Source organism: Cupressus sempervirens, chromosome 4, assembly GCF_028749045.1.
Source record: "Cupressus sempervirens isolate cs-2001-9-10 chromosome 4, ASM2874904v1, whole genome shotgun sequence".
Taxonomy (NCBI): Eukaryota; Viridiplantae; Streptophyta; class Pinopsida; order Cupressales; family Cupressaceae; genus Cupressus; species Cupressus sempervirens.
In genome coordinates this window covers 653798445-653816188 of record NC_143121.1, presented here as the reverse complement: position 1 = coordinate 653816188, position 17744 = coordinate 653798445, and the positions used below count along the sequence as shown (strand labels likewise).

Below are 17744 nucleotides of genomic sequence, written 5' to 3'. Positions count from 1 at the left end.
CTGTGTTGTACACAATTCATTTGTCCACCTATTTTTGGAGTAATTCAATCACTGTTTATCTGGTGCTTTAAAGAAGAAAACATCAAAGCTGAGAAGAATATGCAAGTCTTCGATAATTTAACATGAAAATAATTGGCGTTAAGGTCGAGGAATCTAACGGTAACTATTAGTAAGTAGGAATTCAAAATCAAAATTTGGTTATATGTTTTGAGGATTGTAAAAATAATAGATTGGACTACTTTTTGAAGTCTGCCTTAGTGAAACAAACAGTTCAAGTAAAATCTCAAAAAGGGGAACCAAGATTTGCAAAACCAAACCAAGATTTGTAGAAATCGTAATTTCTACAATTTTACGAAGAAAACAGACCCTTAAAGATGAATAAATTGCAATGACTTTTTTTTAAATTCTTCCATCTTCTCTTGGCCATAACAATTAGTTTCACTTAAAAATTTGTACAAATAGTTTTTCATTTATGATACAAGGTGTAAGGTTGTAAGATTAGATTATATAGTTGTATGAATAGATTACAAAGGATTTGTTCCTCACAAATGTGTCGATTAGATTTTCAATCACCTAATACTACTTACCACATTACTTGAATATATATTGAAATTCTTCTCAGTAGTTTGGGGGTGTTTTTTTTACTCAAAACATAACACATTACTTGAATATATATTGAAATTCTTCTCTATGGTTTAGGGGTTTGTTCCTTTCACTCAAAACATTTTGTAGGAATAATTGAGATCACACCATAATTTCACGGTGTCAATTCTTTACGAAAACTACTTCAACTTTTCAATCAACTAATACTTTTCAATCAACTAATACTTAACACACTAGTTGAAATCGATATTTTCATTTTCAAATGTAAGTGAAATCTTCTCTTTAAATTTTGCTTATTGTCTAGCACCACACTTTTAAGATTTGCAACAATTATTATCTATAAATTGCCATATGATATTCATTGTGATTTCTTAAGATGCTTTCCTTATTTAGATGGCAAAAACTCTTTACCCTTGCAAGGTAAAATGGATGGCAAATGTATATATCATCTCTTTTTCATTTTTCATTTCTTATATTATTATTATTATTATTATTATTATTATTATTATTATTATTATTATTATCATCTCAATTTCCTTCCATTGTAATTACATAATGATTGTCACGCCCTGTCATTGAATGGCCACTATGTTTCATTCTACTGTAGGTAGGTTCACAGACTACGTGGTAGCTCAACAATGGAATATGCATCTTTTGTGTTCAACATATGTGATATCCATATAATAAAATAATGGAGAAGGGTGAACTGTGAAGTGCCAAAACTTCTTGCCTGAATTTTCTTTCCACCTAAACCATAACTAAATGTTTTTTTTCCCTTCTCTTGACCAAATATGAGAAGATGGACAACTCTATGGTCTACCCACCAAACATTGTGGTTGGACTTGCTTTATGTATGTGTTACACCCCATAGCATCTTATAAATAAAATGTTTATTTATAGCAAAGAAACTCTGCAGCTAAGAAAAAGCGTTTTTTCATGTATTCCATTGACCTGTTGTCTCCATGCTACAACCATCATTTCAGTTACACATGGCGGTCACACATTTAATAAACGCCATATTCATTTCTCGAGATTCAAATCGTCTGGTGTGGAATCTAATCTTCGTACTTTTACTGTATCCTCTGTTTTTCTGTTTGTGCTCTGGTATTAATATCAGATAATCATATGAGAGAAGGCACATCGAATTGCATTGAGATCATTTTGCCGCCCTTGGGAGTCTGTTTCTAAAGATCTGAACCAATTTTTTGTCTTGTAAATTTTGTTGTGGGAAAAGATTTGTTTGCTGCTCACCATTCTGGGATACTTGTGAGGAATCATTTATGTGGAGGATTTAAACATCGGACATTAAAGTTTAAGTTGTTTTGTAAGTTACAAGTGTTTAGTTGACAGTTGATTTTATTTTTTTTCTAAATTGAATTTGTTTCTGAATGTATGATAGTGATCTTAACGCTATTGATTTCATGTTTTTTGGCTTATAAATATTTTTAAGGTTTGTTGTTTATATAGGGTTTGAGATCTGGCTTATTGGAGGCAGCTGAAGCCTGATTCTTTCGTGAATTTGACCAGGCTTCATAATTGCCAAGAATATTTATTTGTCAACTTCAATATTGAGAAATAGATATATTTTTAAAAAATATTGGTAAAATTTAATAGATATATATTTTTTAAATAGTGGTAAAATTTAATAGATATATATATTCTTAAAATAGTGGTAAAATATAAACTTTGAAAGAAATCATATGCGAAGCATGTGCCAAAGTTTTTGTCTTCGTGTTTTTATGGTTGATTGAAGTAGTTAGTTACAATTTTTAGAAAAGAAAAGGGGAGATAATGATACAAAAGACAACACAACTACAAATTTTGATTATGGTCATGTGAACAAGTTGGAAGGCTAAAACAAAATATGATAGTACATTAGTTAAATAAATATAAACTATTTATTTAATTAATAGCAACAAAATCTAGGCTATGGTAAAATTAGATAAAAATAGTAAATATGTATTTAATTAAGGGAAAGAAAGGGCTAATGAATCAATTAGACAAACAAGATTTATTTTTAATTGACAAAGGAAGACATTAATAAATTGATTAAATAAATTAAATTTTTAATATAATTAATAGAGAAATGATGGTAAAATAATCAAATAAACAAAAAAATTAGTTAATTTTGTGAGGACATTTTTCTCATCTGTTTACATTTTGCCTCTCTTTAAGATGATGTAGTTTATCATACTGATTCAAAGAAAAATAACCAAATGATACTTTGCCTTAATATGTCTCAAGTAGGGATGTGATATGCCCCAGTTGGAGGACACTAGCAATTGTATGTTCCTTTGTCAAAGAGTGTTGAAAGAAGAAAAAATATATACTTTCTAGATTAGGGAAAAAAACACCCTCAACTACTAGTGCCCTCCATTTTTAGGTCTACATTTCAGACACAAGTTACTCTATGTCTCTTATTTCTATATTTGTACTTTATATCACCATATCAAATTTGGAAAACCTTGCATGTTATTTAATGTCAATTCTACATTATTATCCCTAGATCTTGCATTCAATTCACAAATGAGGAGGATGCAGCGCAGATGCGATCTCAGTACCCTTATATTTTGCGATCTCAGTACCCTTATATTTTTTATGAACTCCAGGAGGAAGTTCATGCCTAGTGGGGGAGGATGTGAGGCCTTGCCCCGACCCATCGTAGCATATTGATACATTATTATTATTTTGATACTCACGACTGGAGATGTCGGGACATTATTTGATGTTTTGAACATATTATATTATTTCATGTTGTGTGATGTTACTTTCAGATATTTGATGTTTGTCATTTAATGTTTTATGTATATGTATGATGATGAAATAAGTAAATGTAGGATTAACACTTTGATTAAGAGATTTTAATGGTTAAGAATTGAGTAGGATGTGAGAAACCCTGACTGATTTATAGATGTATGTTTTAATTTATGTGATTTCCTGATACGTATATACATATGTGCATGTGATTTACGGGACTATTGATGTGTGCAATGAGTGTGTAGAATATTTTAGCCGAGAAACCTGATGGAGGAATAGAATTGATCCCTATGTGCTTATTGTGGAAACCTTGTTGTTCGTAACTAAATTATTTTGTGAGATGTATGAATGTACCTTTTCGTGATTAGTAAATGTTAATGTTCGTAACTATGTTCTTTTAGTGTCACTTGACACTCGTGAATTGCATATGCATTCCTGCAAACTAGTTAGGGTTATCTGTGTAACCTTTGGACCTAAGTCAGATTAAGTTAGTGTCATTTTTGCTAATTTGTTTCTTAATCGAGTTTAGTCACCTCTAATCCGGATTAGTGCCTAATCTGCATTTTGGAGTTGTTAGATGGTCCTAATTATTCCTAGCTTTTGTTTGGTTCCAAATCAATTCTTAAGGTTTGAAAATATGAAATTTTTATACCCAAGGGGTATGGGTATGGGTTGGGGGTATTTTCCACCCCCTAAGCCCCTTTTTTTGACTTTTGAGGTCACTCAAAAAGTCTATTTTTGCCTTTGTGCGAAAATTGAAAGTGGTTACCATGAGTTGCATAACCTCAACTCCATTTAGTGGTTAACCTTAAGATTGGTTGAGTTAGAAACTTTTAGATTTGTAGGTGAGTGGGGGAAGTTATTGCCCTTTTTGGTGGTTGAATTTGGATCTTATTTAGAGGCCCTTCTTGGAGTAGTTTTGGTTGTTACCCAATCTCTACTTTTAGAGAGGAGTCTTGGAAGATTGAAGGCAAGGAAGGAAAAACTCTTCTCAATTTGTTCATTTGCCATTACCTCTTTGTGAAGGTAGGAGTTCTTCATCTCCCTTGTTCAGATTTTTCATGCTTGTTTCATGCTTATGCTATTGTGTTGTTATTTGGATGCTTGTATGCATGTTGGGTATGTTGGGAAGGATTGAAACCATGTTTTTTTTTAACGCTTTTCTTTCTTGTTCTTGTTTGAATTTTTGAAGTTTTCTTGTATGGGTGTTTTGGCATTACTCACCCTTGGATAGGGCAAAAGTGGCCAATTTTGGGAAAGGTCTTTTTAGTTGGACTCCAACAAGTGTAGAGTCTCTTCTCAGGACGAGAAGAGGGAGAGAGGGTAGGGTGTTATGGGCCCCTACCTGTCAGCACAAACCTCGTATGAGTTTGGCATGTTAAAATGGAAGAATAGAAGTTTTTGATTTATAGCCCCGATTGGGCATCTATTTTGGTGTTGTGCCTGACATCTCCTGTTGGAAAAATATACCTTTCTCTAGTTTTTATTCATTGTGAATCATGTTGTGAAAACCTAGTATGAATATGCATGTTTGATTTTGTCTCTTGGTCATGCTTGTTTGACACCTGATCAGATTCTATTCTCTCCATGATCTTAGCAATGTATTGCAGAAAATGATATGGATCCCTTGATAAGGGTCATGAAGGAAATTCAATTAAATTGTTGTAATTTTGGGATTGGAACCCTATGTAATTTGTATTTAATAACTATTTTGTAATGGCAATGACGTCGGGTTTTCTTCCTGGTTCTTTTCCAGCTTAGCCTTTGAATCAGGTTTGCCAATAAAATAATGGTTGAATATTATTGCTTTTCATGAGATTTAATCATAATTTTCAGTTATATGGATGCACATCAAAAATAAGATGAAATGATGATGATTCAATTAGGCAAAATTTCAAGTTTTCTTATATGTTGAAAGCAAAAAAATTATGTTAGGAATGAAGGTTCAGTTTTCGTGGTTATTGGAAGTAAAACAATTTTGCATTGTTGTTAAAATGGATCTTGCATTGTTAACAATACTATTAAAATTTATGTTAAACCCATCAAAAAAGAATACCCCCTTTTGTCAAAAAAAAATAGTTGCTTGAAAATCTATACTTAGCATAAATTAAGACTTCAAAAAAAAAAAATTGCCCAAAGAGTAAATACTCTCTGGTTTTTGTATGGGAAATAAATTTAATCCTCATTTTGGTAACAAAGAATCTTTAAAGATTCTCCCTAAATATGTTTGATGAATATTATAAACAAATTGACAAATGAATGAATAAATATAAAATAAATGCATTCTATCCAAACAAAATATTAAATATGTTAAACTAACAAATATCCTTTTTTTCTTACCAACTTTACTTTATGGTTTAATCCATCTTCTTGTTTAGGCGCCAGTTCATGAGATGGACTTGAAAGAATTTTTTTTTAATAGAAAACGACAAAGTCAATACATTAACTAAGGGTGACATCACCCTATTTCCCCTCCATAGGAATGCGCAACTTGTCATGTCCTTTGACTGATGGCACTTGGTATGAGTGTGCTTAAATCTCCCTCCCTCTTCATTACTTTGGTCACCACTTTCCAAGGAGGGTCTGCGCATGATTAAATGGGGTAGAGTGCCTTGGAAAGCGCTTGGAAGTGCTGAGCTCATAAAGTGGGGGTAGTTAATGTTTAGTGGTGCCACATGAGTGGGGTTAGGGTACATGGGTTAGTGGTAAGCTAGGTTAGTTTAGTATTATGTTATGTGATTTAGTTTAGTTTAGTAAAGATTAGTATATGTTAAAGTTAGTTTATGTTACATTTAGTTAGTTGTTAATTAATTTAGTTTAAGTTTAATAAGATTTTAGTTTGATGTTATTTAGATTAGTGTTAGTTGTGGTTAGTATTAATTTTAGGATAGTTATTATTAGTTAGTAAGTAGTTAATTAAAGTTTGTTTTAGATTTCCATTTTTGTTTTGTAAAGATAGTTTATGTTTGTAGTTAGTTTAGTTTAGTTTAAATTTTAGTTAGTAATCTTAATAAGATTAGATTAGTTAAAGTTTTTAATTTAATTAAGTTTAAGATTAGTTAGATTTAATTTAGATTAGTTAATTTTTTATTTAAAAAGTTTGTGTAAGATTAATTACGAGTTTGGAATTGCTTAGAACTTATGATAAAAATAAATAAAATTGATTGATAGTTTAGTTTATATTTGTTTTAAAGTTTTTAAATTTGATTAAGGCTAATGTAAAATGAGTGAATCGTTTTATAGTTGAATTTTTTTTTGATGAATGATTAAGAGTTATTGGGTATGTATCATTATGTTTTTATTATTTTATTGTTAGTAAATATTAGGATCTTTAGATCTTAGTAGTTTTAATATTAAAGTAATAGATTATGTTATCGGATTAATTTATATTGTTATCCAAACTATTTCAAGCATCATTGTAACCTAAGTAAAATAACGTAACCAAAAGTTGATGCAAACCTAATAACAAGTATTTAACCTTTGAAATGGATTCCTTCTCATAATGATAAAATTAAGATGAACATAATAAATCTGTTGTTGAAATTCAACTCTTAAACCTTAGTGAACTTTATTATTATTAAATTAAAAAAAAAAAATTGTGTGTTTTTGCCCTCATATTTTGGGCATGACATTTTGGTACCAGAGCCTAGTTTTCAACACTAGGAACCTTAAACCATTGTGCTTCCTAACTTAACTCAAACATTTATTTGTGAAGATGCCTCTTGTTACTTGAAGCAACCGGCGAGGCAGAGGTCGTAGGGCTAGGGGTGGTAGAGTGGGATAGGAGGATGGACCACCTCCACCTCCACCTCCACCGAACCCAAACCAAGACATTATAGATGCACTTCAGACTTTGATCGGTGTAGTTTAGCAGAGGGTAGTACCTATAGTTCAGCCAGGCCAGCAGATTCCCATAGTGGAAGCAGAGGGGCCCAAGGGAGGTGGACCCAGAGTCAGAGAGAGGACTCGGAGTCCCTCGCCGAGACAGATAGAGGGGCAAGGTGAGCATGAGGGTGAGTCAATACACTAGAGAGGACCCCCACTTGACAGATCTCCTAGGCATATAGGAGATGATATCAGGGAATTGATTCGGCTCGGGCCACCATTATTTACCGGTTCCACTGAGGCGATGGTAGTAGAGGCATGGTTACTCTTAAACCTTACTGAACTTTATTATTATTAAATTAAAAAAAAATTGTGTGTTTTTGCCCTCGTATTTTGGGCATGACATGAAAGAAGGAAAAATATATACTTTCTAGATTAGGGAAAAAGACACCCTCAACTACTAGTGCCCTCCATTTTTAGGTCTACATTTCAGACACAAGTTACTCTATGTCTCTTATTTTTATATTTGTACTTTATATCACCATATCAAATCTAAAAAACCTTGCATGTTATTTAATGTCAATTCTACATTATTATCCCTATATCTTGCATTCAATTCACAAATTTCTATACTTTGTTTTCAACTCAATCAAAGATGACTGAAATTCAATCAATTCCATTCCTCTTCAATGTAATAGGATGTGAAAGGTGGTTAATTACTTGTTATAAGTTGGGTTGACTAAGTTTATAAAATGTTTGACTATTCAAAAATGTTTTGGCTTGATTATAGGAGGACATAAATATCGATGTCGCTTAGGAGATGCATCCTTCAACATATATGATATCACATATCAAATTGTTAGCAATAATCTCCCCATAAGTTTGACATGAATCACAATACTATACAATAACTTAATACTCCAACATTATAAAAGTAACAAATACTCATGTTAATAGATACGTTTGGACCACATCTCACATTTGATTGACATAAATGACAAAATTGGTTCATATTTACAATAATAATTTATTAGAATATAAACAACATAGTACAAAAATTATATGTTTAATATTTAGTCATTCAAAGTATTTTGGCTTAATAAGACTTAAAGTTTTATATTAGAACCCTAATAAGAGTTTAAGTTTTATATTAGAACCCTAAGGAATGTGGATTTTATCTTCTTTTCAATTATGTTCATATTGCACATTAATGACATTATTTATGTTTTAGGCAACTTATTTTTCAAAAAGTGCATAAGACTTTGAAGGCAAATTGGATGTACTAGTTAGGTATCTATTTGATCCTTGATTGTGAGACTTGGATCAAAACTTTTTTCCAAAGGTGTGTGATGCAATATCATCCTTATCTTGGAATAATCTTACATCAAGTTGCCCTAAAATATTTTAAATGTACTTTCGAGTTCTTTGTGCAATTGTTTATCAATTTTTATTGGGGTAGTTTGTGTTGGCTAAGCTTCACTTGTACATGTGTGTTATTGATTGTAAAGTTTTGTCACAATACTATTTAAAGTTATGTTCATACCATTTTAATTGTGACATGAAAATTTGAATGCAGATTATCCTAGGCATAAGCTTTCCTTGCAACAAGATCGAGACAAGTTTTGGGTTCCATATGTGAAGATTGCATAGCCTTGGAATTTATCCTCTTACTATAGAATATGTTACATGTGTGTGCCATATAAATGTCGATGTTATAATGATAGCTAGGAAAATATAGTGTAAACTTTAAGAAATAACCTTTTACAAATTAAATAAACATCAATGTAAAACTAATAATAAATATATTTAAAATATGAAATATAAAATATTTAACTCTGTAAATTCATATGACGAAGAAACAATCTTAAATAATAAATGTATTTAAAATAAGAAATATAAAACATTTAACTCTATATTTGATTAAAATATCTATATTTGAATAACATTTTACAAATTACAAAAACTAAACATCAATGTAAAACTAATAATAAATATATTTAAAATAAGAAATATAAAACATTTAACTCTATATTTGAACTTGGCATGGAAAATAGATAGGGATAATTAATATTGATTAGACATTCATTTGTGTGGTGGAAGATAAAAATGATTTAAAAAAAAAATTAATCCACTTGTCACAAATGTGGAAAGATAAAGTTGTAATTAATGCATTCATTAATAGAGTTGTTATGAAATATTTGTATTTTTGTTGAAGAAAATTGAATTTTTTCATTGCCTTTTTTTATCATGGACCAATACAATTTTTTAAAAATTGTATTTTTTAATTTCAAAAAAATATGCAAATTAATATAACTTTTGCAAACATTAATATATCTTCAAATTTTTAGATTTATGTAATTAATATGGAATCACATGATTCCATTAGTTTCATGCCAAAGGAAGGAACTAATAATTGATAGAAGTTTGTATAACTCAAAAGATTAAAAATAAAGTTGTAGAAGATCAATTTATGAGGATGGGTCTTGTCTTTAATATGTATTCGTCTTTTTGTAATTTATCATATTACTAACTCTCTTTATAAGAATAGATGGAAATTAAAAAAAATTCATCCTTTTTTTATATATAAAAAGAGAGAGGGTGGTATTATTTTCAATTTTTAAAATAATAATTTATTTAAAAAATTAAAAAGTAAAAGATTAACATAGTGTTATATTAGTTATTAAGAGACAATTAAAAATATTGATAGAGAGTTTTGGATAATCATAAGAGAAGTCATATTTATGTACGCATACATGTGGATAATGAATATTATTTGGAAGAGAATAAGTTGTAAAGTTTTTTAACATCTGCTTATTGTTATGTGATTCTTGAATCACCTCTAGAAAGTCCTATTTGATAAACTATCAAAGCTCCCAAGCCTAAGGCTTTCCCTTCTTTATGTGAAAGACAATATCTTCAAATTCTTGTAGCGAGACAAAGTAGAGAAATGGTGAAGGGCTTCTTGAGAGAGTCGAACCATCGATTGAGATCACAAAACCAAGATGCACAATTTCCTCTTTCAAAAATGAACTATTCTTCAAGTTAATCAACAAGTTTTCTTCTTTCAATCTCTACAATATGCGTCTAATATGCTCAAGGTATTCTTCCTTAGTCTTAGTAAATATCACAATGCCATCAAAATATACAATCACAAACTTACCCAGGAACTTCTTAAAAATCTCATTCATCAAACTCTTGAAAGTACTAGGTGCATTAGTTAAACCAAAAGGCATAACCAACCATTCATACAAACCCTCATTAGTCTTACAAGTAGTTTTCCATTCATCTCCTTCTCTAATTCTGATATGAAGATAGCCACTTTCCAAATCACTCATGGTAAAATACTTTTCACCACTCAAACAATCCATTATGTCATCCATCCTAGACAAAAGAAACCTACACTTCATTGTTATCTTGTTTATAGCTCTAGAATCAAGAAAGCCGAAAGATATAAAATATTGGCGAATCTTTCATTATTTTGAAAAAAAAAATTATTTATGTTAGTGAATCTCTCAAACTTTTATTCTAAATATGATTAATATTGGCGATTATTTTTGAATCATAATTTTTATATATAAAATAATAACGAATCTCAATAATAATTGAAAGTTCATTAATCACCATGGTATATTACAAATCAAAATTGAATATTTTTTTACATCATGGAATATTATAAGGATCGTTACATATATTTTAAATCAACAAGGAAAACTAAATATTGGTGATATATCCCTAAAGTAACTAATAATTATGATAATTATTGGTCAATTCAATTTAATTTACCTAATAATATACAATATTTAATAATCATGCATCAAATATTATATCAAACTAAATTTTATAAAACTATGGCAATTTAGGTTGTATCAAATCTTAAATTATTAGCCAAATTACTAGTCAAAAATTATAAAATTAGTCAATTTGCAAATATTAGCCACTAAAAAATACCTTGATTCATTCTCCATTCTTTGCTCTTCTTAAGCGCCAATATAGCAAGTACAATACAAAGACTCAACCTTTCTCTAATCAAACCTTTATCAATAAATTCTTGCACTTGTCTATTCAATTCATCATTTTCCACTAGTATCGTGTGGTGCTTTATTAGGAAAATTGGCTTTAGATATCAAATTCATATAATGACTAATACTTGTCATAGGAGGTAAACCATTAGGTACATTATCAGAAGCAGTATCTTAAAATTCAACCAATAAGGATTCAATCTCAAGTGCATGCTCAAGTTCATCTTGTTTCTTAGTCTTCCCAGGAATCAAGGAAAAATAAACAGTTTGCTCCTTCACATCTTTAGCAAACTAAAATCTTTAACCCAAACATACTATTATTATCATACAATGATTCTCATTAGGTTTTTCTACCAACAACAACAATACTTTTTTCTTCCCATCAACCCAAATAGTATATTGGATCAATCTACCATTAGACAAGCTTGTCTATCATACTACTAGGGTCTACCCAATAGAATATGACAACAATCCATATGAATAATATCACACAAGAATTCATCATAATAATTTCCAATCTTGAATTTTTAACAAGGCATTGCTCACTTAATAGTAACATTTGCTCCTTTCGGATCCAAGAAACATGATAAGGTTTAGGATGTCTCAATCTCTGCAACTGCAACTTGTTAACCAACCCCTTTGATGCCAAATGATTTGAGATTTCACTATTAGCTTCCTCATTCCACAATAATCTTCTCAACGTCAAGTTCTCACCATGCTCAAGCTCATTAGGTGATTCAACAATTTCTTCACAAGCCAAAGTGTTTCTGCTACTACCTCCAATTTTCTTTCCATAATTAGTACATTCTAAACCCCTATGTCCTTCTCCACACTTGAAAAAGTGCCCTTAAACCAAGACCTTTATTTTCTCTTTCCACCACCATTATTCCTAAAGTGACTAATATAGCTACCTCTAGTGTAATTACCTTTCTTACCAACATGTTCTTCTTTCCATTTGGTCTTCCCTTTATCTTGCATTGCATTTTCATATCTAATACTTTCTCCAAAGGTTCTACATCTACTTCTTTGAAATTTTTGACATCTTCCTTCAATCTTTGATCATGTTTCTTTGCCAATCTTTCGTTAGCCTTCAAGGCATATTGATATTCTTTTTTCAACCTATCCATCTTAGCATAGCTAGTCTCATCTTGAATTGATGTCCTCAAGCCATTCAGGTATCTAGCCACCTTCTCAACTTTGTCATCTACATATCTAGATCTGATGTCCAATTTGTAGAATTCCTCGGTGTATTCTTTCACAATCATATCCTTTTATCTCAATTTTGCATTCTCCTTAACAAATTAACTCGGTAATCTACAGGAGGGAACTTCTTCTTCATCTTGTCAATCATCTTTGCCCAAGTCTTGATCTTTTCTTTTCCTCTTTTCCACGTTTCAGTCTCCAAATGATCCCACCAGAGTGAAGCACTCCCCTTCAACATGGTGACTACTATCTTAACCTTCTTGTTAAATCAAGGGTGCTTTTATACTCAAAGAACTTATCCATCTCATAGATCCAATCGAATACAACATTGGTCTCAAGCCTTCCATCATAGTGCAAGCAACTTCAATAATAGGCCTGGAGTTTTCCCTAGACAAAACTCTCAGAAGTCTTTCCTCATCTTGTTCTACCTCTAATTCAGGACTAGGATTAGGTAATGCTTCTTCATTAACACTAACATCTTCAAGATGTACATCCATTCTCTAGGTTGTCTCACCAACTTCAAGTCTCATTGCAACCTCCCTCAACATATCCATTATAGCATTATCTACATTTCCTCCACCTCGAACCATATTGATAATAGTTCTTGCAAGATTGTAACCTTATGCAAGTTATAGGCCAGATTCCTGATCTGCCACCCAACAACCAATCCAAAGTAAGGATCTCCATGATCCCAAACTCATGAGGAAAGAAAACTAGGATCTGATATCACCTTGCACAAGGGTGGTAGGGGAAAGGAAGCTAATTAAGGACCAAATCCAATCTTCTAATAGCTTTCTACGAGTACACACAAAAGCAAAACAGAAAATTACAGTAGAGAGGTAGTAGGATTCATAGATTTGCTAATGATAAAATATGCCAACATGCTTGGCTATAAGGCCTTCTGGGTTACGGACATAACAATGAATTTACAACATTAGAGCTTAAAGTTAGCAATCTCGACATTCCTACTATCTTATCCCTTCCTCTATCAATCATGTTATTTTTCTACATCGATTCCAAGTTCATTTATATAGATAGCTAGACCACAAGTTGGCCAGTTAGGCATTTTATTACAATATATGTCTTGCATTGCAGGTGTAAACCATAACCCAAGCAATGTGCATCAATTATTCACACGCTCTTAAAGATAAATCCAAACACAAGAAAGAAGTCGAATCCCAACCGCATAAGATGCCATGTCATCATAGGAAACCACGCCAAAAGAAATAATACACAACACTAGATTAAATCATAGGAAACAAATACTAGAAATAATGACATAGAACACACGACAGTCGACACAAAGCCTATGCCCTTTTAGAATAAGGATCTAAAATAGGTCCTCAACATGATGTCAAATAAACTCAACTAGAAACCATGAGCAACAATGATTGCTTCCAAACACTAGACTGATACATAAAATAAAGCAATATTTTTGGTTGATGCAAAATCACTTATTGACCCAAGATGCTCCTAAATTAGCATTCAACCATATTGAGACCTCTTGAGAATATCTAGTATGCCTTAGGGAGAGAGGTGGAAAACCAATCCCAAAGCTTAGCTCTCTTTTTATAATCATTACCATCATAAATGTTGCAAATACCAAACAAACTATCCAACATCTTAAAAGTGCCCCAATATGCTCTATGTCGAGGAGAAGCTTTGTGAGAGGCATTCTTATCAACTCACTTGGGCCCAACATGTACACCACCTCCATTACCTTTATCAAGATCAAAGAAACAATTTTCTTGATCCCATATAAATTTCATTATCGAGGAGACTTGGAAACCAATAGCTTTAACTTCTTGAAGACATACACTATCTTTTTGTCCATTTTTGTGGCACTAGGTTCTAACAACCAATTTCCTATTAGGCATTTCTAGCCCTCTCACATTCAAGATAGTTTAGTTCATCAGACAAATATTAAAAGAGAATGGTTTCTAATTCTGGTATAGCCTAGTGAGACAGTGAGACATATTTAAAACTTTCTTCATTTGATTCTTTTCTATGGATTACAAATCAAATAGGGACTATTTGTCCATAGTTTTCCTTTACTTCTTGGAATTGTTGCTTATAACTTCAACAATTCGATAGTCGTCACATAATATCAAATCCAAATTTGGGGAAAAAGGATCAATCTATTTATTAGAAGAATTTGCACAAGAAGAGTCCATGCACTCAAGTGGAGGGTCATTATTCTCCATGGGAACCATTTTAGAATTTCTGAGTTTTTCTTCTTTTCTTTCATGGAATGCAAAGAAAAATGTCAAACATTTCTTCTCTTGGGGGTTTCCTTATCAAGATGGAGAGGTTGACAATATCTTGGACCTTGAGGATGTTTTGAATATTACCATTTGCAGGGATAACTTCAAGTTCCTCTTCAAACATAGGATTTGCTAAATATATGAATTTAGAACCAACATGATTAAACTCATTGATAACATATTTACATGCATATTATCCAACATATAATCCACATTTACTTTTTTTCTTGATAAGTAATAGGCAATGCCTTGATATTTTATTAATTAGTAAACATAATATTACAATGTAATCCAATTCAACACGAGCACGAAGGGGAAAAAACAAGGAAGGAAAACCCTCTATATTGCCCAGAACAATAAGTCTGGTATTCAAAGTACTATGACATAGATCTATAAAAAATTAAAGATACATACTCATCATTTATAGCTATGGCCAGATGTTACAAAAGAGATAGCTAAACCAAATTTATAAAAGGTATTACATCAAAATTACATAGTTCTTTATCTTTTCTATAGGATAGAAACAAACTCTTGTTTATATCCCCTTAAATTCCAATCTTGGTATGAGGAAGCTCCTCTAACTCCAATCCTTTGCTTGTTCTACCTACAAAGCAAATAATCTACAACATAGGATGAAACCCATGTTAGTGTGTCCACCAAACCAATCATTTTTAGCTTGTCGTGCAATTGTATCTAAGCACGATACAAATATCATACTACATTAAAAATTTGACAAGTGAAACCAACCAATATTGAAATGCATTGTTAACATCAGAATCATTCATCTAGATAAGATGGGTATGTTTATCTAAGATTCTAAAACCAATGATATAAAGAAAATGATGTGTCATATTGTCATCAAACATGTGTTCAACCATAAGCCTAACATATTCATCAAATGGAGGGAAACCATGCTTGATTGATCACTAAACAAATGGACCAATGTCATATCTTTCATATAATGCGAGCTATCAAAGTTAGTCTAATGTTGATTCAATCATATGTTATAGTAATATTGGAATATATACCACTTTAAGAATGAGATACCATTTTTATGGACTTAGCGTTTATTTTAGTGATCCATTAGGTAGCAAAAGTAGCAATTGATTAATATTTATAAGTGATCTATCATACACAAAATGTGTTGAAGGTCTTGCAAATGGGGTTGTAAGGAAGTGAGCTTAACCATGGAGGAAATTTCATAGTTAAACATGTGTATGCTAGAGTAGTGCTCGAATGAGTGACCTCCTTAGAGGAATTAGTACTTCACATGTGTGAGCATCACCTAGATGCAATCAATGCTTAAGTGTTCCATTCATTCTCATGAGAGATGGCTTTGATGTGAACCACCATCGATGAAACACGAATTAATGAATTTGACTCAAAAAACTACACAATTGAATCATGATATCAATATCACAATCTTTATAAAGCTACAACATTTATTTCATGATTATAAATCTTTGCCTATGATATAAAACTTACTTTAATATAAACACCAAGAGAACTGTTAGTGCCAATATAAGCCAGTGACTAGAGGACAACTTATATGCACATGTGACAAGTGTTAATAGTGGAAGTCTTTTATATTTTTTGATGGAGGTCATCCACAAACAAGTTTTAGGTACCCGATATGAACCCAGGGTGAGTGCTCCTTTGCTCCTTAGTCTTTTATATTTTAGTTGTATAAAAGTGCATATAAGTTGCACCCTATAATGCGCCCCAATATAACCCTTAGTCACCACATTGGTTAATGTTACTTTCCAAGCTGTCACACCTCACTGCCACCTCCTATAGGTATCTTCTTTATCTCAAATGATAGCTTCGCAGCGAAGCAAAAGCATTTTATTGGGACAAACAAGTGACCGTTGACCATCAATCATTTCCAAGTTACCGTTGCAACGAGCGTTGGGTTTCTTCCTTCACACGTGTCGGTCGCATTTAATAAAGAAAAATACTCCCCCTCGTTTACTACGCGTAATACTTCGTATATTTAATGAACTCCGCTCTTCATTTCCAGAAGCACACTAAAAATTCATCCCCTTATTTGTGTAGATCATCTTGCTTTTACTCTGCTCTCTGTGAATACTCTGTTTTTCAGTTTGTGCTGCTGAATTCTGCTCAGATAAATCATGAGGGAAGGTACTGCGAATTGCATTGACATCATTTTGGCCATTCTTTTGCCTCCCCTGGGAGTCTTCTTAAAATACGGCTGCCATGTAAGAATCGCAACTTCTTAAGCTCTTTTGCTTCATTATTTTTCTGCATTTGAAGATCTGATCTAAAAAAATTGTAAATTTTACCAATTGCTTATATGTAACAATTACTAACTTCTTTAAGCTCCTTTCTCTTGTATTTTTTCTCTGTTTTTAAACTTCTGGTCTCAAAATTTAGTAATTTTTGTTGTGCGGACTGATTGATTTTGCAGGTGGAGTTCTGGATATGCTTGCTGCTCACAATTCTTGGCTACTTGCCAGGGATTATTTATGCAATCTACGCCATCACAAAGTGAAACCCTCGCTGTCATGATTTAATGTATTAAAATATTTGTAGGGTCTGTTATTTGGCTAGGGTTTGAGAAGTCGCTTAGTGGAGACGAATAATGAACGGTTTCGGCAGTAGTTTTACTGGAGGCCTCCGAACACTTTGATATGTAATTTTTGTCTTCAATTTATAGATTGAATACTATTTTTTTCACCTCTGTAATATTTATTCTCAATTAATAGATTGAATACTATATTTTTTTCGTCTTCTGTAAAATTTATCCTCAATTTGGAGATTGAATGCTGGTTTTTTCGTCTCGTGGAATATTTATCCTCAATTGCCTTCTAACTTTTGCTATCTTTGTGGGAACTGGTCCTATTGCGGACAAGAACAGAGCTTGTGGGAACTGGTCCTATTGCGGACAAGAACAGAGCTTCGAATTGTAATATTTGGAGAAAGTATAAATTGTATTTTTATAAATGAAGTTTGAAAGAGATCCCGCCTATAATATATATAGCAAATGCATGCCGTCGGAAAAATGAGTTTGCAAAGAACACCGTATCTAGAAATTGAAGTCCAATAGTTTGTT

General features: G+C 31.8%; 1 protein-coding gene across 1 annotated transcript; it reads left to right on the top strand.

Moving 5' to 3' along the window:
* The first annotated feature begins 16678 nt into the window (after positions 1–16678).
* LOC149562944 (hydrophobic protein LTI6B-like) lies at positions 16679–17431 on the top strand. Its single transcript, XM_089826392.1, has 2 exons — positions 16679–16890; positions 17100–17431. Exons 1-2 carry the CDS (start codon positions 16804–16806, stop codon positions 17181–17183), a joined length of 171 nt encoding a protein of 56 aa, XP_089682518.1. The 5' UTR covers positions 16679–16803; the 3' UTR covers positions 17184–17431.
* Positions 17432–17744: the final 313 nt, after the last annotated feature.

Coding starts and splice junctions, on each gene's coding strand:
- LOC149562944 (XM_089826392.1), top strand. CDS start 16,804: ATGAGGGAAGGTACTGCGAATTGCATTGACATCATTTTGGCCATTCTT. Junction 16,891..17,099: donor TCTTAAAATACGGCTGCCAT/GTAAGAATCGCA, acceptor TTGATTTTGCAG/GTGGAGTTCTGGATATGCTT.